We start from the raw sequence: 26,769 nt of genomic DNA, 5'->3' as shown, positions 1-26,769 counted from the left end.
TCTCTCGCTCTTTAGTTTGTGAGAGGTAGTTTGTTTCCAAATGGAAAGTTGTAAAATGTTAATCCTAGAAAGTCATTAGCGTTCTGCATTGACAGGTTGACATGTTTTATGCTCTGCCTCGTGGATGTTATGGTAATTATAGTACTGATGTATTGATTGAGGCGTCTGGTTTTCTCCTGCGTAGCTCAGCTCCTCCTGCTGTAGCACGAGGTGACCATAGTAACCATAGTAACCTTTTTTTTACCCTTGTCAATATTTTCATGCACAGATGGAAGTTGTTGATTGGTTCCAGTCTTTTTTTCTTTTTTTTTAACGTTTAGAAAACAAGAAAACCTCCTCCGTCTGGAATTGTTCAGTTAATGAGTGGATGGTCTTGGGTAGGATGTCCTCGTCTCTACATGTGTGGGCCTGTGTCTGTCTCATTCCAGACTGAAGCAACTGAAGACCCAGGGGTTAAATCAAACAGCGGAACAGAGTTTTTATTTAGATTTATTTTGTATACCAGTTAGTTTGCTTCTGTTCTTTCTGTACGAGAACCCATTTCCCTTGCCTCAATTAGTGGATTGTATTTTGAGTAAAAGCCAAGAGGATGAACATTGGGAACAATAGGATTAGTCTTTTTTTAGATTGCCTGATTTTTCTATATAGCACACCAGAGGCTCGGTCTCTGTAGCACACTAGCATAGTCTAAACCCTGAGCACAGTCCTGACAAATTGGCGTTAAGGAGTTTTGAATTCCGGCTGTGTTCTCTTTCCCCCACGAGGAGAATATGACTCTAGCGTTTACACTCTGCAGGGCCCAGTGAGAAATCAGGGTTTAACCTAGCGGAGAATGTCCTCTGTGCTCACAGCAGCCAGGTAATAGAGCTCCACATTTACATGCCTTATTCATCCTACAAAACTGGGTTCAAGATTAATGCTCTGGAGCCCTGGTGGATGTTTCTCTAGTTTTTACTTTCACTGTTTTTCTCTTTAACAGCTTTTTGTAAACAACTTGGTCCTCCTAATTACAGGTGTTCCCCAGGGCTCAGTTGTTGGCCCTCTCCTGTTCTCTCTCTGGTGTTCCCCAGGGCTCGGTTGTTGGCCCTCTCTGGTGTTCCCCAGGGCTCGGTTGTTGGCCCTCTCCTGTTCTCTCTCTGGTGTTCCCCAGGGCTCGGTTCTAGGCCTTCCTGTTCTTTTTTGCTGGTGTTCTCCAGGGCTCGGTTCTAGGCCCTCTCTGGTTCTCTCTGCTGGTGCTCTCCAGGGCTCGGTTCTAGGCTCGGTTCTAGGAGTGACATCGTATTAACTCGGCACCGTGCTGTTAACGATCTGAGGAGTGACATCATATTAATTAACTCGGCACCGTGCTGCTAACGATCTGAGGAGTGACATCATATTAATTAACTCAGCACCGTGCTGTTAATGATCTGAGGAGTGACATCATATTAATTAACTCAGCACCGTGCTGTTAATGATCTGAGGAGTGACATCATATTAATTAACTCGGCACCGTGCTGCTAATGATCTGAGGAGTGACATCATATTAACTCAGCACCGTGCTGTTAACGATCTAAGGAGTGACATCGTATTAATTAACTCAGCACCGTGCTGTTAATGATCTGAGGAGTGACATCGTATTAATTAACTCAGCACCGTGCTGTTAACGATCTGAGGAGTGACATCATATTAATTAACTCAGCACCGTGCTGTTAACGATCTGAGGAGTGACATCATATTAATTAACTCAGCACCGTGCTGTTAACGATCTGAGGAGTGACATCATATTAATTAACTCAGCACCGTGCTGTTAACGATCTGAGGAGTGACATCGTATTAATTAACTCAGCACCGTGCTGTTAACGATCTGAGGAGTGACATCATATTAATTAACTCAGCACTGTGCTGTTAACGATCTGAGGAGTGACATCATATTAATTAACTCAGCACCGTGCTGTTAACGATCTGAGGAGTGACATCATATTAATTAACTCAGCACCGTGCTGTTAACGATCTGAGGAGTGACATCATATTAATTAACTCAGCACCGTGCTGTTAACGATCTGAGGAGTGACATCATATTAATTAACTCAGCACCGTGCTGTTAACGATCTGAGGAGTGACATCATATTAATTAACTCAGCACCGTGCTGTTAACGATCTGAGGAGTGACATCATATTAATTAACTCAGCACCGTGCTGTTAACGATCTGAGGAGTGACATCATATTAATTAACTCAGCACCGTGCTGTTAATGATCTGAGGAGTGACATCATATTAATTAACTCAGCACCGTGCTGTTAACGATCTGAGGAGTGACATCATATTAATTAACTCAGCACCGTGCTGTTAACGATCTGAGGAGTGACATCATATTAATTAACTCAGCACCGTGCTGTTAACGATCTGAGGAGTGACATCATATTAATTAACTCAGCACCGTGCTGTTAACGATCTGAGGAGTGACATCATATTAACTAACTCAGCACCGTGCTGTTAACGATCTGAGGAGTGACATCATATTAACTAACTCAGCACCGTGCTGTTAACGATCAACATATTAATGAACTCGGCAAACATGTTGTCTTTTTAACTGTTGTTCTCACCTTGATCTGATTTGATTGCTCTGAAAACTGAAAAATGATACGCACTTTTGACTTGATTGATCATCTTGACCCTAGATATTTATTTTGAATTTAGTTTTTTTTCTTCTTCAGCGTATATAATAGTTTCATATCCTGATATTTGTTTATTTTTCTCCCCCCCCCCCCCCCCCCCCCCCCCCCACCTCTAGCATTTACAGGTTAAAAACATGAAGGATGATATGGTAAGACCTATTTCAGTCTCCTGTTTGCCTCTCCCTCTTCCCCACTCTCTCTGTCACCTTGTCTGTTCTATTGTACATAACCCTCATTCTTTTCCTTCTCTTTCTATACTAATGGCATGTTTGTTCAGTTTCCAGACGACAGTAGTGATGCTCCCATTACCAGACTAACATCGGAGGCTCACGAACCCACATTTCTCTCTCTCTCTCTCTCTGTTAACAACATGTGGTGTGTACGAACTAAGCAGTGTTTCTACAGTGTGTCTCCGGTAACGAGCTGTATGCTTCCTGACACTCTGCGGTGCATTCTTCCCCACCTGCCTGCTTCTAGCCGCGTCTCTCTCTCTCCCGCCCGCGTCTCTCTCTCCCCCTGCCCGCGTCTCTCTCTCCCCCTGCCCGCGTCTCTCTCCCCCTGCCCGCGTCTCTCTCCCCCTGCCCGCGTCTCTCTCCCCCTGCCCGCATCTCTCTCCCCCTGCCCGCGTCTCTCTCCCCCCCTGCCCGCGTCTCTCTCTCCCCCTGCCCGCGTCTCTCTCTCCCCCTGCCCGCGTCTCTCTCTCCCCCTGCCCGCGTCTCTCTCTCCCCCTGCCCGCGTCTCTCTCTCCCCCTGCCCGCGTCTCTCTCTCCCCCTGCCCGCGTCTCTCTCTCCCCCTGCCCGCGTCTCTCTCTCCCCCTGCCCGCGTCTCTCTCTCCCCCTGCCCGCGTCTCTCTCTCCCCGCCCGCGTCTCTCTCTCCCCCTGCCCGCGTCTCTCTCTCCCCCTGCCCGCGTCTCTCTCTCCCCCTGCCCGCGTCTCTCTCTCCCCCTGCCCGCGTCTCTCTCTCCCCCTGCCCGCGTCTCTCTCTCCCCCTGCCCGCGTCTCTCTCTCTCCCGCGTGCCTCTCCCCCCTGCCTGCGTGAACCCTGACTGCTATGTAATTTCCATTGACCAGTGTCTAACAGAGTGCATATGGTGTCAGTCAGGGTTTGGGAAATGCAGATCAGTTTGAGTGTGAAACCTGACAGTGGAGTGGACCCTTCCCATATCATGTCTTGTCCTGCTGGAGGTGAAGCCTGACAGTGGAGTGGACCCTTCCCATGTCCTGTCCTGTTGGAGGTGAAGCCTGACAGTGGAGTGGACCCTTCCCATATCATGTCTTGTCCTGCTGGAGGTGAAGCCTGACAGTGGAGTGGACCCTTCCCATGTCCTGTCCTGCTGGAGGTGAAGCCTGACAGTGGAGTGGACCCTTCCCATATCATGTCATGTCCTGTTGGAGGTGAAGCCTGACAGTGGAGTGGACCCTTCCCATATCATGTCTTGTCCTGCTGGAGGTGAAGCCTGACAGTGGAGTGGACCCTTCCCATATCATGTCCTGTCCTGCTGGAGGTGAAGCCTGACAGTGGAGTGGACCCTTCCCATATCCTGTCCTGCTGGAGGTGAAGCCTGACAGTGGAGTGGACCCTTCCCATATCATGTCATGTCCTGCTGTAGGTGAAGCCTGACAGTGGAGTGGACCCTTCCCATATCATGTCCTGTCCTGCTGGAGGTGAAGCCTGACAGTGGAGTGGACCCTTCCCATATCATGTCCTGTCCTGCTGGAGGTGAAGCCTGACAGTGGAGTGGACCCTTCCCATATCATGTCCTGTCCTGCTGGAGGTGAAGCCTGACAGTGGAGTGGACCCTCCCATATCATGTCCTGTTCTGCTGGAGGTGAAGCATGACATAAAATTAGGTAGTCGGCGGTCACGGTGGTTCATGAGTTCAAATGGCACCCTATTCCCTATGTAGTGCCCTACTTTTGACCCTAGGCTCATAGTAAGGCTCTGGTCCAAAAGTCGTGCACTACAGTATTCAGGTAATAGGGTGCCGTTTGGGAAGCAACCGAGGAAAGCTAAATGATTGAACAGCTGTTCTTGACAGCGAAGACATTTTAAAACGATAAAGATGTCAACTCCCCGTGTAGCCTAATACAATTTGTTGAGGACAGATTCAACAATTTGTCTGAATGTTCTGCTTCTAGCCCGGCTCTCTGTCAGACCCTGTCCCCTGTTAGGTCTGTACTGTTCCACGTGACTGCTATTTAATAACGGGAAGGGAGGGGGACCGTAGTAGATACATGTATTGTTGATCCGTTGTCCCCAACAACGTCTTTCTGTACAACACAGTGCAGCAGGTGATGCTTAGCCAGCACGATCCAATCCGCTGACGCTGAGCCAGCCCGATCCAATCCGCTGACGCTGAGCCAGCCCGATCCAATCCGCTGACGCTGAGCCAGCCCGATCCAATCCGCTGACGCTGAGCCAGCCCGATCCAATCCGCTGACGCTGAGCCAGCCCGATCCAATCCGCTGACGCTGAGCCAGCCCCATCCAATCCGCTGACGCTGAGCCAGCCCCATCCAATCCGCTGACGCTGAGCCAGCCCCATCCAATCCGCTGACGCTGAGCCAGCCCCATCCAATCCGCTGACGCTGAGCCAGCCCCATCCAATCCGCTGACGCTGAGCCAGCCCCATCCAATCCGCTGACGCTGAGCCAGCCCCATCCAATCCGCTGACGCTGAGCCAGCCCCATCCAATCCGCTGACGCTGAGCCAGCCCGATCCAATCCGCTGACGCTGAGCCAGCCCCATCCAATCCGCTGACGCTGAGCCAGCCCCATCCAATCCGCTGACGCTGAGCCAGCCCCATCCAATCCGCTGACGCTGAGCCAGCCCGATCCAATCCACTGACAGTCCACTGGCTACGACTCCATCATCGCCGGCCTTGAAATGCTACTGGAATTACATCCCTCCCTCCCTCCCTCCCTCCCTCCCTCAATTTAGTTATATCTGTCAAATCCGTGTAATTTTCTATAATCTTCGCTATCCTTTTCATCTTTTATCCCATCTTGTAAATCGATTGGCTTTGACGACGATCTTTGTCTGCTTGTGCCGAGGGGAGTGGAAACAGAATCGTCTAATCAGAGGCAGTGATCACGGCTCTGTTTCCTGCAGAGCGAACAACGCTGCTAAAACCCCCAGTTCAAACACTAGCGCTTGATTCCAACACACACTGACGATAAACAGGAGGATAAACGGAAAGAAAACAGACAGTTAATAATCGAGTCCTATTATACAGCCAATAGAGATGCTTGACTCCAAACAAACACACACTGAGTATATGAACAGAAAGAGAACAGAGACTGTTAATAATGGAGGCCTATTGTACAGCCAATAGAGATGCTGACGATGTACAGAGCGAAGAGGGAAAAACACACTCTAAAGGGTTTCAATCCTTCCAGCCATCCAGTCTTACTACAGTGTTATGGTGAGTTATCATATTGTCAGGGCACTAAGTGTTATAGTGCATTATTATGGGGCCACTAAGTGTTATGGTGTATTATTATGGGGTCACTAAGTGTTATGGTGTATTATTATGGGGTCACGAAGTGTTATAGTGTATTATGGGGGTCACTAAGTGTTATAGTGTAGTATTATGGGGTCACTAAGTGTTATAGTGTGGTATTATGGGGTCACTAAGTGTTAGTGTAGTATTATGGGGTCACTAAGTGTTATAGTGTAGTATTATGGGGTCACTAAGTGTTATAGTGTGATATTATGTAGTCACTAAGTGTTATGGTGTAGTATTATGGGGTCACTAAGTTTTATAGTGTATTATTATGGGGTCACTAAGTTTTATAGTGTATTATTATGGGGTCACTAAGTTTTATAGTGTATTATTATGGGATCACTAAGTGTTATAGTGTATTATGGGGGTCACTAAGTGTTATAGTGTATTATGGGGGTCACTAAGTGTTATAGTGTATTGTGAAGGTCACTAAGTGTTATAGTGTATTATTGGGGTCACTAAGTGTTATAGTGTATTATGGGGGTCACTAAGTGTTATAGTGTATTATGAAGGTCACTAAGTGTTATAGTGTATTATTGGGGTCACTAAGTTTTATAGTGTATTATTATGGGGGTCACTAAGTGTTATAGTGAGATATTATGTAGTCACTAAGTGTTATGGTGTAGTATTATGGGGTCACTAAGTTTTATAGTGTATTATTATGGGGTCACTAAGTTTTATAGTGTATTATTATGGGGTCACTAAGTTTTATAGTGTATTATTATGGGATCACTAAGTGTTATAGTGTATTATGGGATCACTAAGTGTTATAGTGTATTATGGGGTCACTAAGTGTTATAGTGTATTATGGGGTCACTAAGTGTTATAGTGTATTATGAAGGTCACTAAGTGTTATAGTGTATTATTGGGGTCACTAAGTGTTATAGTGTATTATGGGGACACTAAGTGTTATAGTGTAGTATTATTGGGTCACTAAGTGTTATAGTGTAGTATTATGGGGTCACTAAGTGTTATAGTGTGGTATTATGTAGTCACTAAGTGTTATAGTGTATTATTATGGGGTCACTAAGTGTTATAGTGCGTTATGGGGGTCACCAAGTGTTATAGTGTAGTATTATGGGGTCACTAAGTGTTATAGTGGATTATGGGGTCACTAAGTGGTATAGTGTATAATAGGGTCACTAAGTGTTATAGTGTATTATTATGGGGTCACTAAGTGTTATAGTGTATTATTATGGGGTCACTAAGTGTTATAGTGTATTATTATGTGGGTCACTAAGTGTTATAGTGTATTGTGGGTCACCAAGTGTTATAGTGTATTATTATGTGGGTCACTAAGTGTTATAGTGTATTGTGGGTCACTAAGTGTTATAGTGTATTATGGGGGTCACTAAGTGTTATAATGTATTATTATAGGGTCACTAAGTGTTATAGTGTATTGTGGGTCACCAAGTGTTATAGTGTATTATTATGTGGGTCACTAAGTGTTATAGTGTATTGTGGGTCACTAAGTGTTATAATGTATTATTATAGGGTCACTAAGTGTTATAGTGCGTTATGGGGGTCACCAAGTGTTATAGTGTAGTATTATGGGGTCACTAAGTGTTATAGTGTATTATTATGGGGTCACTAAGTGTTATAGTGTATTATTATGTGGGTCACTAAGTGTTATAGTGTATTGTGGGTCACCAAGTGTTATAGTGTATTATTATGTGGGTCACTAAGTGTTATAGTGTATTGTGGGTCACTAAGTGTTATAGTGTATTGTGGGTCACCAAGTGTTATAGTGTATTATTATGTGGGTCACTAAGTGTTATAGTGTATTGTGGGTCACTAAGTGTTATAGTGTATTGTGGGTCACTAAGTGTTATAGTGTATTATGGGGGTCACTAAGTGTTATAATGTATTATTATAGGGTCACTAAGTGTTATAGTGTATTGTGGGTCACCAAGTGTTATAGTGTATTATTATGTGGGTCACTAAGTGTTATAGTGTATTGTGGGTCACTAAGTGTTAGTGTATTATGGGGTCACTAAGTGTTATAATGTATTATTATAGGGTCACTAAGTGTTATAGTGCGTTATGGGGGTCACCAAGTGTTATAGTGTAGTATTATGGGGTCACTAAGTGTTATAGTGTATTATTATGGGGTCACTAAGTGTTATAGTGTATTATTATGTGGGTCACTAAGTGTTATAGTGTATTGTGGGTCACCAAGTGTTATAGTGTATTATTATGTGGGTCACTAAGTGTTATAGTGTATTATTATGGGGTCACTAAGTTTTATAGTGTATTATTATGGGATCACTAAGTGTTATAGTGTATTATGGGGGTCACTAAGTGTTATAGTGTATTATGAAGGTCACTAAGTGTTATAGTGTATTATTGGGGTCACTAAGTTTTATAGTGTATTATTATGGGGGTCACTAAGTGTTATAGTGAGATATTATGTAGTCACTAAGTGTTATGGTGTAGTATTATGGGGTCACTAAGTTTTATAGTGTATTATTATGGGGTCACTAAGTTTTATAGTGTATTATTATGGGGTCACTAAGTTTTATAGTGTATTATTATGGGATCACTAAGTGTTATAGTGTATTATGGGATCACTAAGTGTTATAGTGTATTATGGGGTCACTAAGTGTTATAGTGTATTATGGGGTCACTAAGTGTTATAGTGTATTATGAAGGTCACTAAGTGTTATAGTGTATTATTGGGGTCACTAAGTGTTATAGTGTATTATGGGGACACTAAGTGTTATAGTGTAGTATTATTGGGTCACTAAGTGTTATAGTGTAGTATTATGGGGTCACTAAGTGTTATAGTGTGGTATTATGTAGTCACTAAGTGTTATAGTGTATTATTATGGGGTCACTAAGTGTTATAGTGTGTTATGGGGGTCACCAAGTGTTATAGTGTAGTATTATGGGGTCACTAAGTGGTATAGTGTATTATTATGGTGTCACTAAGTGTTATAGTGTATTATTATGTGGGTCACTAAGTGTTATAGTGTATTGTGGGTCACCAAGTGTTATAGTGTATTATTATGTGGGTCACTAAGTGTTATAGTGTATTATGGGGTCACTAAGTGTTATAGTGTAGTATTATGGGGTCACTAAGTGTTATAGTGTATTATGGGGGTCACTAAGTGTTATAGTGTGTTATGGGGGTCACCAAGTGTTATAGTGTAGTATTATGGGGTCACTAAGTGTTATAGTGGATTATGGGGTCACTAAGTGGTATAGTGTATAATAGGGTCACTAAGTGTTATAGTGTATTATTATGGTGTCACTAAGTGTTATAGTGTATTATTATGTGGGTCACTAAGTGTTATAGTGTATTGTGGGTCACCAAGTGTTATAGTGTAGTATTATGGGGTCACTAAGTGTTATAGTGTATTATGGGGTCACTAAGTGTTATAGTGTATTATGGGGGTCACTAAGTGTTATAGTGTATTATGAGGGTCACTAAATGTTAGTGTATTATGAGGGTCACTAAGTGTTATAGTGTAGTATTATGGGGTCACTAAGTGTTATAGTGTATTATGAGGGTCACTAAGTGTTATAGTGTAGTGTTATGGGGTCACTAAGTGTTATAGTGTAGTATTATGGGGTCACTAAGTGTTATAGTGTGGTATTATGTAGTCACTAAGTGTTATAGTGTATTATTATGGGGTCACTAAGTTTTATAGTCTATTATTATGGGGTCACTAAGTTTAATAGTGTATTATTATGGGGTCACTAAGTGTTATAGTGTATTATTATGGGGTCACTAAGTGTTATAGTGTATTATGGGGGTCACTAAGTGTTATAGTGTATTATTATGTGGGTCACTAAGTGTTATAGTGTATTGTGGGTCACCAAGTGTTATAGTGTATTATTATGTGGGTCACTAAGTGTTATAGTGTATTGTGGGTCACCAAGTGTTATAGTGTATTATTATGTGGGTCACTAAGTGTTATAGTGTATTGTGGGTCACTAAGTGTTATAGTGTATTATGGGGTCACTAAGTGTTATAATGTATTATTATAGGGTCACTAAGTGTTATAGTGCGTTATGGGGGTCACCAAGTGTTATAGTGTAGTATTATGGGGTCACTAAGTGTTATAGTGTAGTATTATGGGGTCACTAAGTGTTATAGTGGATTATGGGGTCACTAAGTGGTATAGTGTATAGTATATAGTGTATGGTATAGTGTATAATAGGGTAAGTGTTATAGTGTAGTATTATGGGGTCACTAAGTGTTATAGTGTGGTATTATGTAGTCACTAAGTGTTATAGTGTATTATTATGGGGTCACTAAGTTTTATAGTGTATTATTATGGGGTCACTAAGTTTTATAGTGTATTATTATGGGGTCACTAAGTGTTATAGTGTATTATTATGGGGTCACTAAGTGTTATAGTGTATTATTATGGGGTCACTAAGTGTTATAGTGTATTATTATGGGGTCACTAAGTGTTATAGTGTATTATTATGTGGGTCACTAAGTGTTATAGTGTATCGTGGGTCACTAAGTGTTATAGTGTATTATGGGGTCACTAAGTGTTATAATGTATTATTATAGGGTCACTAAGTGTTATAGTGTGTTATGGGGGTCACCAAGTGTTATAGTGTAGTATTATGGGGTCACTAAGTGTTATAGTGTATTATTATGTGGGTCACTAAGTGTTATAGTGTATTGTGGGTCACCAAGTGTTATGGTGTATTATTATGTGGGTCACTAAGTGTTATAGTGTATTGTGGGTCACCAAGTGTTATAGTGTATTATTATGTGGGTCACTAAGTGTTATAGTGTATTATGGGGTCACTAAGTGTTATAGTGTAGTATTATGGGGTCACTAAGTTTTATAGTGTAGTATTATGGGGTCACTAAGTTTTATAGTGTATTATTATGGGGTCACTAAGTGTTATAGTGTATTATGGGGTCACTAAGTGTTATAGTGTATTATGGGGGTCACTAAGTGTTATAGTGTATTATGGGGGTCACTAAGTGTTATAGTGTATTATTATGGGGTCACTAAGTGTTATAGTGTATTATGGGGTCACTAAGTGGTATAGTGTATAATAGGGTCACTAAGTGTTCTAGTGTATTGTTATGGGGTCACTAAGTGTTATAGTGTATTATTATGTGGGTCACTAAGTGTTATAGTGTATTGTGGGTCACCAAGTGTTATAGTGTATTATTATGTGGGTCACTAAGTGTTATAGTGTATTGTGGGTCACTAAGTGTTATAGTGTATTATGGGGTCACTAAGTGTTATAATGTATTATTATAGGGTCACTAAGTGTTATAGTGTGTTATGGGGGTCACCAAGTGTTATAGTGTAGTATTATGGGGTCACTAAGTGTTATAGTGTATTATTATGGTGTCACTAAGTGTTATAGTGTATTATTATGTGGGTCACTAAGTGTTATAGTGTATTGTGGGTCACCAAGTGTTATAGTGTAGTATTATGGGGTCACTAAGTGTTATAGTGTATTATGGGGTCACTAAGTGTTAAAGTGTATTATGGTGGTCACTAAGTGTTATAGTGTATTATGAGGGTCACTAAGTGTTATAGTGTATTATGAGGGTCACTAAGTGTTATAGTGTATTATGAGGGTCTCTAAGTGTTATAGTGTAGTGTTATGGGGTCACTAAGTGTTATAGTGTAGTATTATGGGGTCACTAAGTGTTATAGTGTGGTATTATGGGGTCACTAAGTGTTATAGTGTGGTATTATGGGGTCACTAAGTGTTATAGTGTAGTATTATGGGGTCACTAAGTGTTATAGTGTGGTATTATGTAGTCACTAAGTGTTATAGTGTATTATTATGGGGTCACTAAGTTTTATAGTGTATTATTATGGGGTCACTAAGTTTTATAGTGTATTATTATGGGGTCACTAAGTTTTATAGTGTATTATTATGGGGTCACTAAGTGTTATAGTGTATTATTATGGGGTCACTAAGTGTTATAGTGTATTATGGGGGTCACTAAGTGTTATAGTGTATTATTATGTGGGTCGCTAAGTGTTATAGTGTATTGTGGGTCACCAAGTGTTATAGTGTATTATTATGTGGGTCACTAAGTGTTATAGTGTATTGTGGGTCACCAAGTGTTATAGTTTATTATTATGTGGGTCACTAAGTGTTATAGTGTATTATGGGGTCACTAAGTGTTATAATGTATTATTATAGGGTCACTAAGTGTTATAGTGCGTTATGGGGGTCACCAAGTGTTATAGTGTAGTATTATGGGGTCACTAAGTGTTATAGTGGATTATGGGGTCACTAAGTGGTATAGTGTATAGTATATAGTGTATGGTATAGTGTATAATAGGGTAAGTGTTATAGTGTAGTATTATGGGGTCACTAAGTGTTATAGTGTGGTATTATGTAGTCACTAAGTGTTATAGTGTATTATTATGGGGTCACTAAGTTTTATAGTGTATTATTATGGGGTCACTAAGTTTTAGTGTATTATTATGGGGTCACTAAGTGTTATAGTGTATTATTATGGGGTCACTAAGTGTTATAGTGTATTATTATGGGGTCACTAAGTGTTATAGTGTATTATTATGGGGTCACTAAGTGTTATAGTGTGTTATGGGGGTCACCAAGTGTTATAGTGTAGTATTATGGGGTCACTAAGTGTTATAGTGTATTATTATGTGGGTCACTAAGTGTTATAGTGTATTGTGGGTCACCAAGTGTTATAGTGTATTATTATGTGGGTCACTAAGTGTTATAGTGTATTATGGGGGCACTAAGTGTTATAATGTATTATTATAGGGTCACTAAGTGTTATAGTGTATTATGGGGGTCACTAAGTGTTATAGTGTATTATGTGGGTCACTAAGTGTTATAGTGTATTGTGGGTCACCAAGTGTTATAGTGTATTATTATGTGGGTCACTAAGTGTTATAGTGTATTATGGGGTTACTAAGTGTTATAGTGTATTATGGGGGTCACTAAGTGTTATAGTGTATTATTATAGGGTCACTAAGTGTTATAGTGTATTATTATGTGGGTCACTAAGTGTTATAGTGTATTATGGGGTCACTAAGTGTTATAGTGTAGTATTATAGTTTGGGGGTCATGGCTGCTGTCTCTGTCTTGTAATGTAGGGTATTTGAGTGTAACGCACACACACACACACACACGCGCGGCACAGCGTTGAGTGCTCTCTAGTAGAGACAGATGGGGTGACTGATAGTGGTGGGCTTTAGGGTTGTTGTACTTAGTACAACTGATGTACATTAGCCAGACTTCAGAGGGAGTTGGATGAAGAGAGTCTGTCTGTCTGACGCTTAAATGGAACCAACAACCCCAAGCCTGATACATCTGGTCTGTTGTTGGTCAGCCAGCAACAGGCCCTGCGTGCTTCTTCTGCTCGGACAATAATGATACGACAAGACTGAAAACTAACTAAATGACAGCCTGAAAAACAACCATGTCACCCTCATCTCCTTCTGCTAACATATCAGGGAAGGGAAATGAACACCAGCCACCAGCCGAATGCTGGTCCAGTTTGTCATTGGCTGGTAGAATGTCTATATTCCTAGCAGACACATTGACGAGTGGTCCCACAGGTCAGACCAAAGTCCCACAGGTCAGACCAAAGTCCCACAGGTCAAACCAAAGTCCCACAGGTCAAACCAAAGTCCCACAGGCTAAAAAAAAAACCAACTGTTTTAACATGACAAAACTTGTGCGTTTTCTGTGATTTGTCTATTTTAGAAATTGTGACTGGTAGAGAGGGGGGCCTGGTAGAGGGGGGGGGGCCGGTAGAGGGGGGGGGGGGGTGGGGTAGAGGAGGGGGGTACCGGGTAGAGAAGGGGGGTACCGGGTAGAGAAGGGGGAGACCGGGTACCGGGTAGAAAGGGGGGGACCAACAACAGCTTCACTAACACCCGTTGTTAACCATCAGGCCAGTGTTAACCTTCGACCTCGATGTGTCTAACGACAGCTTAGTCTGTCAGTAGGTCTTTGTTAATGTGGTCCGTAACCTTGTTTTATGAGAACATTATGGGCTTTTTTAATGACTGGCCTCTCTTGTCCCTGTCTGTGTGTTCCTCAGATGGACAGGTTCGCCAGTATCCGTATCCCAGGCAGTAAGAAAGAGCGTCCTCACCTCCCTCATGTCAAACACTCCTCCTCGTCTGAATGGTCTTCCTCCTCCGCTGAGTTTGAGGACCTGTCTTCCAAGATCACCTCAGAACAGGAGATACTGGGCCTCTTCGAGAAGATGATGGTAGGGGATGGATGAGGTGTCTGCGTGTGTGTGTGTGTGTCTCTCTCTCGCTCTCTCTGTCTCTCTCTCTGTCTCTGTCTCTCTCTCTCTCTCTCTCTCTCTCTCTCTCTCTCTCTCTCTCTGTCTCTCTGTCTCTCTGTCTCTCTGTCTCTCTGTCTCTGTCTCTCTCTCTCTCTCTCTCTCTCTCTCTCTCTCTCTCTCTCTCTCTCTCTCTCTCTCTCTCTCTCTCTCTCTCTCTCTCTCTCTCTCTCTCTCTCTCTCTCTCTCTCTCTCTCTCTCTCTCTCTCTCTCTCTCTCTCTCTCTCTCTCTCTCTCTCTCTGTCTCTCTGTCTCCTGTCTCTCGCTCTCTCTCTCTCTGTCTCTCTCTGTCTCTCTGTGTGTGTATTTGAGAATATGAGGATGGTACGTTATGTTATGTTGCTGCAGGGCATGTTCTCAGAGTCAGACATACTGACAGTTTCACATTCAAAATACATACCGGTACTTCCTGTCTTCTGACCGCCCTCAGGGAGGTGTGATAGGGGGAAATACAGACTAGAGTCAATAATGGAACACACACACACACACACACACACACCGAGTCAGTTGTTTTTAAGTGGGCTCCATTTTCTTCTCTTAGCTTGTAATTCCACAGATCCCAGTTGTCTCTACGGGATTCGAGGACATTCAGGACTGTGGTGTTTCAACACCCCCACTGATAGTAGGGTGTTCACATAGTGGGCATGAATGTCAGGAGTACCGGTAAATGCAGTTGTCTCTACGGGATTCGGGGACATTCAGGACTGTGGTATTTCAACACGGCATCACGTTTTTACATCAGCTTGGTATTAAACTGAGGTGAGGTGCATTGTGGTTTTTTTTATACCTTGGTATTAAACGTTTGTACGCTTCACGACGTCTCTGACGCTTCCTGGTCCTGCAGACTGACACCGTTTCGTTTTTTCCGTGTGAGGTGAGGTGAGGTGCATGGTGGGTATTTTAATACCTTTCCTCTCTTCAAAAGAAGAGACCATTTCATTCAAAGGAACATCCAATTACATTGACAACATCTCTTGGTCTCGTCGTCCCATTTTTTCTGTCCCTGTACTCCATAAAACCCCAAACTCGGGTCTTAGGAAGCTTCCTGGTCATGCGGACAGTTACATTTGTTAGTCAGGACGACGACAAAAGGTGTTCATTCCACAGACTCTCGGGTTACGGTGCCTTCGTAGACATTATTTTTTTTCATTTTTCACTTTTAAAAGTAGAGAATATCCCGTTCGTCAAGACCCATCCAACGGACAGAGAACCTCTTCAACTCATTCTGTTGTCCTCAAAAGAACATCCAATTATAAAGTTTCATAAAAGATGTCTGTTGTTGTTTTTTTTTTTTTCTTTCTTTCTCTCTCTCTGACCTCTGACCTAGTGTTCCGGTGGGGGAGGATTTAAAAAGCTTGTCTCCCTCGGCAACGGAACTGTTGTGTCTGACGTTCCAAACGGAATCCTATTTCCTGTAAGGGTTTACTGTTCTATGGCCCATAGGGCTCTGGTTACAATTAGGGTACTATGTAGGGAATAGGGTGACGTTTGAGTCAAATCCTGAAAGAAAATGTCACCCGGGATTTACCTGGCTCTGTGTGGCTGGCTCTGTGTGGCTGGCTCTGTGTGGCTGGCTCTGTGTGGCTGGCTCTGTGTGGCTGGCTCTGTGTGGCTGGCTCTGTGTGGCTGGCTCTGTGTGGCTGGCTCTGTGTGGCTGGCTCTGTGTGGCTGGCTCTGTGTGGCTGGCTCTGTGTGGCTGGCTCTGTGTGGCTGGCTCTGTGTGCTGCTGCCTTAGAAGATTGACTTGCTGAAATGGGTTGATTCCTAAATGGCAACTTTAATATAGTGCACTACTTTAGACTTTTGAGAAGTAGTGTGCATGTAGGGAATAGGGTGCCATTTGGGAAGCGCCCTTGATGACATGGGTGACTCATTAAGCACCCTTGGTGATGCGTTATGCTCCCTTGGTGATGCGTTATGCACCCTTGGTGATGCGTTAAGCTCCCTTGGTGATGCGTTATGCACCCTTGGTGATGCGTTAAGCTCCCTTGGTGATGCGTTATGCACCCTTGGTGATGCGTTATGCACCCTTGGTGATGCGTTAAGCTCCCTTGGTGATGCGTTATGCACCCTTGGTGATGCGTTATGCACCCTTGGTGACGCGTTAAGCACCCTTGGTGATGCGTTATGCACCCTTGGTGATGCGTTAAGCTCCCTTGGTGATGCGTTATGCACCCTTGGTGATGCGTTATGCACCCTTGGTGATGCGTTATGCACCCTTGGTGATGCGTTATGCACCCTTGGTGACGCGTTAAGCACCCTTGGTGACGCGTTAAGCACCCTTGGTGACGCGTTATGCACCCTTGGTGACGCGTTATGCACCCTTGGTGACGCGTTATGCACCCTTGGTGACGCGTTATGCACCCTTGGTGACGCGTTATGCACCCTTGGTGACGCGTTATGCACCCTTGGTGACGCGTTATGCACCCTTGGTGACGCGTTATGCACCCTTGGTGACGCGTTATGCACCCTTGGTGACGCGTTATGCACCCTTGGTGATGCGTTAAGCTCCCTTGGTGATGCGTTATGCTCCCTTGGTGATGCGTTATGCTCCCTTGGTGATGCGTTATGCACCCTTGGTGACGCAGGTGACTCAACCGGAAACACAACCTAACCAAGCTGTACTGCTTCTTGACACGATGTCCACTTAACCCGGAAGCCTCACCAATGGGCGCGGCCCGCCACAGGAGTCGCTAGAGCATGATGGGACAAGGACATCCCTGCCGTCCAACGCCGTGACTCACACAGCTCTGCTACGGAGAGGTGACAGGGACAACACTGGTAATGACTCACACAGCTCTGCCTCGGAGAGGTGACAGACAACACCGGTAATGACTCACACAGCTCTGCCTTGGAGAGTTGACGGGGACAACACCGGTAATGACTCACACGGCTCTGCCTCAGAGAGGTGACAGGGACACCGGTAATGACTCACACAGCTCTGCCTCAGAGAGGTGACAGGGACACCGGTAATGACTCACACAGCTCTGCCTCAGAGAGGTGACAGGGACACCGGTAATGACTCACACAGCTCTGCCTCGGAGAGGTGACAGACAACACCGGTAATGACTCACACAGCTCTGCCTTGGAGAGTTGACGGGGACAACACCGGTAATGACTCACACGGCTCTGCCTCAGAGAGGTGACAGGGACACCGGTAATGACTCACACAGCTCTGCCTTGGAGAGTTGACGGGGACAACACCGGTAATGACTCACACGGCTCTGCCTCAGAGAGGTGACAGGGACACCGGTAATGACTCACACAGCTCTGCCTCAGAGAGGTGACAGGGACACCGGTAATGACTCACACAGCTCTGCCTCAGAGAGGTGACAGGGACAACGGTAATTGATGTCCTGGCCGTTCTTCTACGTGACTGGAATGAGGAAGAACAGAAAAGGGTACCATGACTGTGATCTGGTTTTAAAGGTTTCAGTGGAAGTAAAGAATTGAATCCCTCAGACGGTGTTGGCTAAATGAAGGCTGGATGCCGTTTTGCCAGTAAACAGATCGACCTATTGATTCCATAAGGAAAGTGTTTCAAGGCCAGCTACAGAGCAGGCCAGCTGGAGAGCGGGCCAGTTACAGAGCGGGCCAGTTGGAGAGCGGGCCAGTTTCCATTGACTCGTCAGTTGCTTTCTCTAAAGAGGCCATGATAAGCTAACCCCACCTGATAGCGACACCGTCATGTAGGCTGACTTCATCTTTACACAGACTCTCTCTGTCTCTCTCTCTCTCTCTCTCTGTCTCTGTCTGTCTGTCTCACACACACACACACACACACACACACACACACACACACACATATCTATGTTTCATCTTCAGAGCTCCGTGTCCTCTAACCTCGCCAGCTGACATGGATACAGTTTAATCCTTCGTCTCTTCCTCACCTCTACCTATGCTCCTCCTCCTCCTCTCTTCTTAATCGATCCAATCCCAGCCTAGTGCTTTCTACGAGGGAATGATTGGACCGTTGCCCGTGGAGACCAGACATTACACAGGAGGAAGCTCCATAACACTTCTGATGACACGTTGTTGAAAGAGCTGGACCGTGTGTGTCTGTGTGTGTGTCTGTGTGTGTGTGTGTGTGTAACAAGGTTATTATAGATCAACTAAAACCAAAAAAATAATGAAAAATAAAGATATAAATGAACAAACAAAACAACCGAAACCATCTTTGACTCCAAAACGAACTAAAATAATAACTGTCAGTTCCAGTTTAATGTTGAGGCATTTTATTTGACTAATTAGGTTTAAGTTCCTGAATCTAACGGGTCACGTCGAGGTTGATTCGATCGTTTAGAGACTCGGCGAGGTTGATTCGATCGTTTAGAGACTCGGCGAGGTTGATTCGATCGTTTAGAGACTCGGCGAGGTTGATTCGATCGTTTAGAGACTTGGCGAGGTTGATTCGATCGTTTAGAAGGGAGACTCGTCGAGGTTGATTCGATCGTTTAGAAGGGAGACTCGGCGAGGTTGATTCGATCGTTTAGAAGGGAGACTCGGCGAGGTTGATTCGATCGTTTAGAAGGGAGACTCGGCGAGGTTGATTCGATCGTTTAGAAGGGAGACTCGGCGAGGTTGATTCGATCGTTTAGAAGGGAGACTCGTCGAGGTTGATTCGATCGTTTAGAAGGGAGACTCGGCGAGGTTGATTCGATCGTTTAGAAGGGAGACTCGGCGAGGTTGTTTCGATCGTTTAGAGACTCGGCGAGGTTGATTCGATCGGTTAGAAGGGAGACTCGTCGAGGTTGATTCGATCGTTTAGAAGGGAGACTCGACGAGGTTGATTCGATCGTTTAGAAGGGAGACTCGACGAGCAGCACTGCAGACACTGACTAGTAGAATGAAGCAATGGGACTGTGGAGGAGTGGAGTCTAGGGGAGGTGAATCTGCCACGGTTTAAAATCGGACACCTGTTGAGGATTTCCAACGGATCAACGTGGCAGTGTTGCCGTAGTTCATCAAATATTTTCTGTATAATGTCGGAAATAAACATGTTTCCCCCTTTTATATCACACACTCACCTATTGACATCATAATGTATGTGTAAACGTTGTACAGTCGATTAGAGATCCTGAAATATCACATTTATACGTCTACTGTTCACCACAGCAGATTTGGTTCCTGTTTCAGTCGTGTCTTTGGTCACGTTCTCCTTGGTCAAACGAAAACAGCCTGATGATTGGTTGACAATAGAGCCTCAAACAAAAAAACAGCCTAATGATTGGTGGACACAAGTTAATAGTTGATACAATGTGTCAAGTTCCTTACAGACAGACAATGAGTGGCCATTGTGATGTTTATTTTTATCAGGTTATCTTCTACCTTCAGGCTGCAATGTTTTTATTTGTTGGCTTTATGTCGGCTATTTCTACGTTTTTGGGCAGTAGAAGTTTCTTCTAGATTTGTCATTTGGATATAATTTTGATCAACCACATGACATTGATTTTGAAATATGAAGGCGTTTTATTTTATATATATATTTAAAAAAAAGTTTTACATGAAAATATGCGTATTAAGATCATAACTGGCAGATCAGTAGAAACGGTCGGATAACTTGGCACTCCACATGGCAAAGGTTGCAGACCGCTGGTCTAGCCTGTTACCGGCAACTTCAGGAGCCTAACGGCAGAATCTGTGAAGGCCAGCAGCAGGGCCAGGAACATGGTTTTCCTTCTGGTTCGACTATATTGATCTCCGGCTCCCTCTTGAGTCATTTGTGTCCAGTTTGTGTAAGTGCTTAAAGCATCAGACAAGCTCAGTAGCAACATACAGTTGACTTGATTAACACACAGGGTACGTCTATATATGGAAAAATACACGTTTAAACATTTCGACCAATCATTTGGTCTAAAGACCAGGTTTGGGCTGTTGCCTGTCTGTCTCTATGGTCTCTGGGCTGTTGCCTGTCTGTCTCTATGGTCTCTGGGCTGTTGCCTGTCTGTCTCTATGGTCTCTGGGCTGTTGCCTGTCTGTCTCTATGGTCTCTGGGCTGTTGCCTGTCTGTCTCTATTGTCTCTGGGCTGTTGCCTGTCTGGCTCTATGGTCTCTGGGCTGTTGCCTGTCTGTCTCTATGGTCTCTGGGCTGTTGTCTGTCTCTCTGTATCTTCTCTGGGCTGTTGCCTGTCTGTCTCTCTGTATCTTCTCTGGGCTGTTGCCTGTCTGTCTCTATTGTCTCTGGGCTGTTGCCTGTCTGTCTCTGTATCTTCTCTGGGCTGTTGCCTGTCTGTCTCTATTGTCTCTGGGCTGTTGCCTGTCTGTCTCTGTATCTTCTCTGGGCTGTTGCCTGTCTCTCTCTATCTTCTCTGGGCTGATGCCTGTCTGTCTCTGGGCTGTTGCCTGTCTGTCTCTATCGTTTCTGGGCTGATGCCTGTCTGTCTCTCTCTGTCATTTCTGGGCTGTTGCCTGTATCTACCATTGTCAATGTCACCTTTCCAAGGCCCCAAGAGAACAGGCCATCACACAGTCAGGACGCCACACCACTGGGGTTCCATCCCAAATGGCACCCTATTCCCTACATCGTGCACTACTTTAGACCAGAGCCCTATAGAAAGAACCCTATTCCCTATATAGTGCACTACTTTAGACCAGAGCCCTATAGAACCATATTCCCTACATCCTGCACTACTTTAGACCAGAGCCCTATAGAACCCTATTCCCTATATAGTGCCCTACTTTAGACCAGGACCCCATTTTTGGGATGCAGTATGGATCTCTCTTCTCTTTTCACGTCGGCTGTTTCTGTTTTAATACGGCATGACTTTGTTTTCACTTCCTGAAGGACAAAATGGATCTAAATGGTCAGTCAGTCACCCAACAGAGATCCTATTTAAACAATGATTTCCTATGGAATTCTACGGTTCTATCTCCGCGACGCTTATTCTGAAAATACAAAAGCAAATTAATGATATGGCCTTTTAAATACGTGCTTTTAAATACCTGCTTTTAAATACCTGCTTTTAAATACCTGCTTTTAAATACCTGCTTTTAAATACCTGCTTTTAAATACCTGCTTTTAAATACCTGCTTTTATATAGGTGCTTTTAAATACCTGCTTTTAAATACGTGCTTTTAAATACCTGCTTTTATATAGGTGCTTTTAAATACGTGCTTTTAAATACCTGCTTTTAAATACGTGCTTTTAAATACGTGCTTTTATATAGGTGCTTTTAAATACGTGCTTTTATATAGGTGCTTTTAAATACGTGCTTTTAAATACGTGCTTTTAAATACGTGCTTTTAAATACGTACTTTTATATAGGTGCTTTTAAATACGTGCTTTTATATAGGTGCTTTTATATACGTGCTTTTAAATACGTGCTTTTATATAGGTGCTTTTATATAGGTGCTTTTATATAGGTGCTTTTAAATACGTGCTTTTAAATACGTGCTTTTATATACGTGCTTTTAAATACGTGCTTTTATATACGTGCTTTTAAATACGTGCTTTTAAATACGTGCTTTTAAATACGTGCTTTTAAATACGTGCTTTTAAATACGTGCTTTTAAATACGTGCTTTTATATAGGTGCTTTTATATAGGTGCTTTTAAATACGTGCTTTTATATAGGTGCTTTTATATAGGTGCTTTTAAATACGTGCTTTTAAATACGTGCTTTTAAATACGTGCTTTTAAATACGTGCTTTTATATACGTGCTTTTAAATACGTGCTTTTATATAGGTGCTTTTAAATACGTGCTTTTATATAGGTGCTTTTAAATACGTGCTTTTATATAGGTGCTTTTAAATACGTGCTTTTAAATACGTGCTTTTAAATACGTGCTTTTATATAGGTGCTTTTAAATACGTGCTTTTAAATACGTGCTTTTATATAGGTGCTTTTATATAGGTGCTTTTATATAGGTGCTTTTAAATACGTGCTTTTAAATACGTGCTTTTATATAGGTGCTTTTAAATACGTGCTTTTAAATACGTGCTTTTAAATACGTGCTTTTATATACGTGCTTTTAAATACGTGCTTTTAAATACGTGCTTTTAAATACGTGCTTTTATATAGGTGCTTTTAAATACGTGCTTTTAAATACGTGCTTTTATATAGGTGCTTTTATATAGGTGCTTTTAAATACGTGCTTTTAAATACGTGCTTTTATATAGGTGCTTTTAAATACGTGCTTTTATATACGTGCTTTTAAATACGTGCTTTTATATAGGTGCTTTTAAATACGTGCTTTTAAATACGTGGTTTTATATAGGTGCTTTTAAATACGTGCTTTTAAATACGTGCTTTTAAATACGTGCTTTTATATAGGTGCTTTTAAATACGTGCTTTTAAATACGTGCTTTTATATACGTGCTTTTAAATACGTGCTTTTATATAGGTGCTTTTAAATACGTGCTTTTAAATACGTGCTTTTAAATACGTGCTTTTAAATACGTGCTTTTATATAGGTGCTTTTATAAACGTGCTTTTAAATACGTGCTTTTAAATACGTGCTTTTAAATACGTGCTTTTAAATACGTGCTTTTATATAGGTGCTTTTAAATACGTGCTTTTAAATACGTGCTTTTAAATACGTGCTTTTAAATACGTGCTTTTATATAGGTGCTTTTATATAGGTGCTTTTAAATACGTGCTTTTAAATACGTGCTTTTAAATACATGCTTTTATATAGGTGCTTTTAAATACGTGCTTTTAAATACGTGCTTTTAAATACGTGCTTTTAAATACGTGCTTTTAAATACGTGCTTTTAAATACGTGCTTTTATATACGTGCTTTTAAATACGTGCTTTTAAATACGTGCTTTTAAATACGTGCTTTTAAATACGTGCTTTTAAATACGTGCTTTTAAATACGTGCTTTTAAATACGTGCTTTTAAATACGTGCTTTTAAATACGTGCTTTTAAATACGTGCTTTTATATAGGTGCTTTTAAATACGTGCTTTTATATACGTGCTTTTAAATACGTGCTTTTAAATACGTGCTTTTAAATACGTGCTTTTAAATACGTGCTTTTAAATACGTGCTTTTAAATACGTGCTTTTATATAGGTGCTTTTATATACGTGCTTTTAAATACGTGCTTTTAAATACGTGCTTTTAAATACGTGCTTTTAAATACGTGCTTTTATATAGGTGCTTTTAAATACGTGCTTTTAAATACGTGCTTTTAAATACGTGCTTTTAAATACGTGCTTTTAAATACGTGCTTTTAAATACGTGCTTTTAAATACGTGCTTTTAAATACGTGCTTTTAAATACGTGCTTTTAAATACGTGCTTTTATATAGGTGCTTTTATATACGTGCTTTTAAATACGTGCTTTTAAATACGTGCTTTTAAATACGTGCTTTTAAATACGTGCTTTTATATAGGTGCTTTTAAATACGTGCTTTTAAATACGTGCTTTTAAATACGTGCTTTTAAATACGTGCTTTTAAATACGTGCTTTTAAATACGTGCTTTTAAATACGTGCTTTTAAATACGTGCTTTTAAATACGTGCTTTTATATAGGTGCTTTTAAATACGTGCTTTTATATACGTGCTTTTAAATACGTGCTTTTAAATACGTGCTTTTAAATACGTGCTTTTAAATACGTGCTTTTATATACGTGCTTTTAAATACGTGCTTTTAAATACGTGCTTTTATATAGGTGCTTTTATATAGGTGCTTTTATATAGGTGCTTTTAAATACGTGCTTTTAAATACGTGCTTTTATATAGGTGCTTTTAAATACGTGCTTTTATATAGGTGCTTTTAAATACGTGCTTTTATATAGGTGCTTTTAAATACGTGCTTTTAAATACCTGCTTTTATATAGGTGCTTTTAAATACCTGCTTTTAAATACGTGCTTTTAAATACGTGCTTTTATATACGTGCTTTTATATACGTGCTTTTAAATACGTGCTTTTAAATACGTGCTTTTAAATACGTGCTTTTATATACGTGCTTTTATATACGTGCTTTTAAATACGTGCTTTTAAATACGTGCTTTTAAATACGTGCTTTTAAATACGTGCTTTTAAATACGTGCTTTTAAATACGTGCTTTTATATACGTGCTTTTATATAGGTGCTTTTAAATACGTGCTTTTAAATACGTGCTTTTATATAGGTGCTTTTAAATACGTGCTTTTAAATACGTGCTTTTATATAGGTGCTTTTAAATACGTGCTTTTAAATACGTGCTTTTATATAGGTGCTTTTAAATACGTGCTTTTAAATACGTGCTTTTATATACGTGCTTTTAAATACGTGCTTTTATATAGGTGCTTTTAAATACGTGCTTTTATATACGTGCTTTTAAATACGTGCTTTTATATAGGTGCTTTTAAATACGTGCTTTTAAATACGTGCTTTTAAATACGTGCTTTTATATACGTGCTTTTAAATACGTGCTTTTATATACGTGCTTTTATATACGTGCTTTTATATAGGTGCTTTTAAATACGTGCTTTTAAATACGTGCTTTTATATAGGTGCTTTTAAATACGTGCTTTTAAATACGTGCTTTTAAATACGTGCTTTTAAATACGTGCTTTTAAATACGTGCTTTTATATACGTGCTTTTAAATACGTGCTTTTAAATACGTGCTTTTAAATAGGTGCTTTTAAATACGTGCTTTTAAATACGTGCTTTTAAATACGTGCTTTTAAATACGTGCTTTTATATAGGTGCTTTTAAATACGTGCTTTTATATAGGTGCTTTTAAATACGTGCTTTTAAATACGTGCTTTTATATACGTGCTTTTAAATACGTGCTTTTAAATACGTGCTTTTAAATACGTGCTTTTATATAGGTGCTTTTAAATACGTGCTTTTATATAGGTGCTTTTAAATACGTGCTTTTAAATACGTGCTTTTATATACGTGCTTTTATATAGGTGCTTTTAAATACGTGCTTTTAAATACGTGCTTTTAAATACGTGCTTTTATATAGGTGCTTTTAAATACGTGCTTTTAAATACGTGCTTTTATATAGGTGCTTTTAAATACGTGCTTTTATATAGGTGCTTTTAAATACGTGCTTTTAAATACTTGCTTTTAAATACGTGCTTTTAAATACGTGCTTTTAAATACGTGCTTTTATATAGGTGCTTTTAAATACGTGCTTTTATATAGGTGCTTTTATATAGGTGCTTTTATATACGTGCTTTTAAATACGTGCTTTTAAATACGTGCTTTTAAATACGTGCTTTTATATACGTGCTTTTAAATACGTGCTTTTAAATACGTGCTTTTAAATACGTGCTTTTATATAGGTGCTTTTATATAGGTGCTTTTATATAGGTGCTTTTATATAGGTGCTTTTAAATACGTGCTTTTAAATAGGTGCTTTTATATAGGTGCTTTTATATAGGTGCTTTTATATAGGTGCTTTTATATAGGTGCTTTTAAATACGTGCTTTTAAATACGTGCTTTTAAATACGTGCTTTTATATACGTGCTTTTATATACGTGCTTTTATATAGGTGCTTTTATATACGTGCTTTTATATACGTGCTTTTATATAGGTGCTTTTATATACGTGCTTTTATATAGGTGCTTTTATATAGGTGCTTTTATATAGGTGCTTTTATATAGGTGCTTTTATATAGGTGCTTTTATATAGGTGCTTTTATATAGGTGCTTTTATATAGGTGCTTTTATATAGGTGCTTTTAAATACGTGCTTTTATATACGTGCTTTTATATAGGTGCTTTTGAATACGTGCTTTTATATAGGTGCTTTTATATACGTGCTTTTATATAGGTGCTTTTATATAGGTGCTTTTAAATACGTGCTTTTATATACGTGCTTTTATATACGTGCTTTTATATAGGTGCTTTTATATAGGTGCTTTTATATAGGTGCTTTTAAATACGTGCTTTTATATACGTGCTTTTATATAGGTGCTTTTATATAGGTGCTTTTATATACGTGCTTTTATATAGGTGCTTTTATATAGGTGCTTTTATATAGGTGCTTTTATATAGGTGCTTTTATATAGGTGCTTTTAAATACGTGCTTTTATATACGTGCTTTTATATAGGTGCTTTTAAATACGTGCTTTTAAATACGTGCTTTTAAATACGTGCTTTTATATACGTGCTTTTATATACGTGCTTTTATATAGGTGCTTTTATATAGGTGCTTTTAAATACGTGCTTTTAAATACGTGCTTTTAAATACGTGCTTTTATATAGGTGCTTTTATATACGTGCTTTTATATACGTGCTTTTAAATACGTGCTTTTATATAGGTGCTTTTAAATACCTGCTTTTAAATACGTACTTTTAAATACCTGCTTTTAAATACGTGCTTTTATATAGGTGCTTTTAAATACGTACTTTTAAATACCTGCTTTTAAATACGTACTTTTATATA

At 40.8% G+C, this 26,769-nt stretch overlaps 1 protein-coding gene across 1 annotated transcript in view; it reads left to right on the top strand.

Moving 5' to 3' along the window:
* The window catches only part of LOC110517047 (protein diaphanous homolog 3), a 536,597-nt gene that overhangs the window by 34,897 nt on the left and 474,931 nt on the right, over nt 1–26,769 (top strand). Inside the window, exons 2-3 of the mRNA XM_036951469.1 lie at nt 2,771–2,803; nt 14,187–14,360. Coding sequence (XP_036807364.1) covers nt 2,771–2,803; nt 14,187–14,360 — 207 coding nt within the window. The remainder of the gene's footprint in view (nt 1–2,770; nt 2,804–14,186; nt 14,361–26,769) is intronic.

The sequence above is a fragment of the Oncorhynchus mykiss genome, chromosome 18, assembly GCF_013265735.2.
Source record: "Oncorhynchus mykiss isolate Arlee chromosome 18, USDA_OmykA_1.1, whole genome shotgun sequence".
NCBI lineage: Eukaryota > Metazoa > Chordata > Actinopteri > Salmoniformes > Salmonidae > Oncorhynchus > Oncorhynchus mykiss.
Note: the sequence above shows the minus strand (reverse complement) of the source record. Positions and strands in the feature narration are given on the sequence as shown.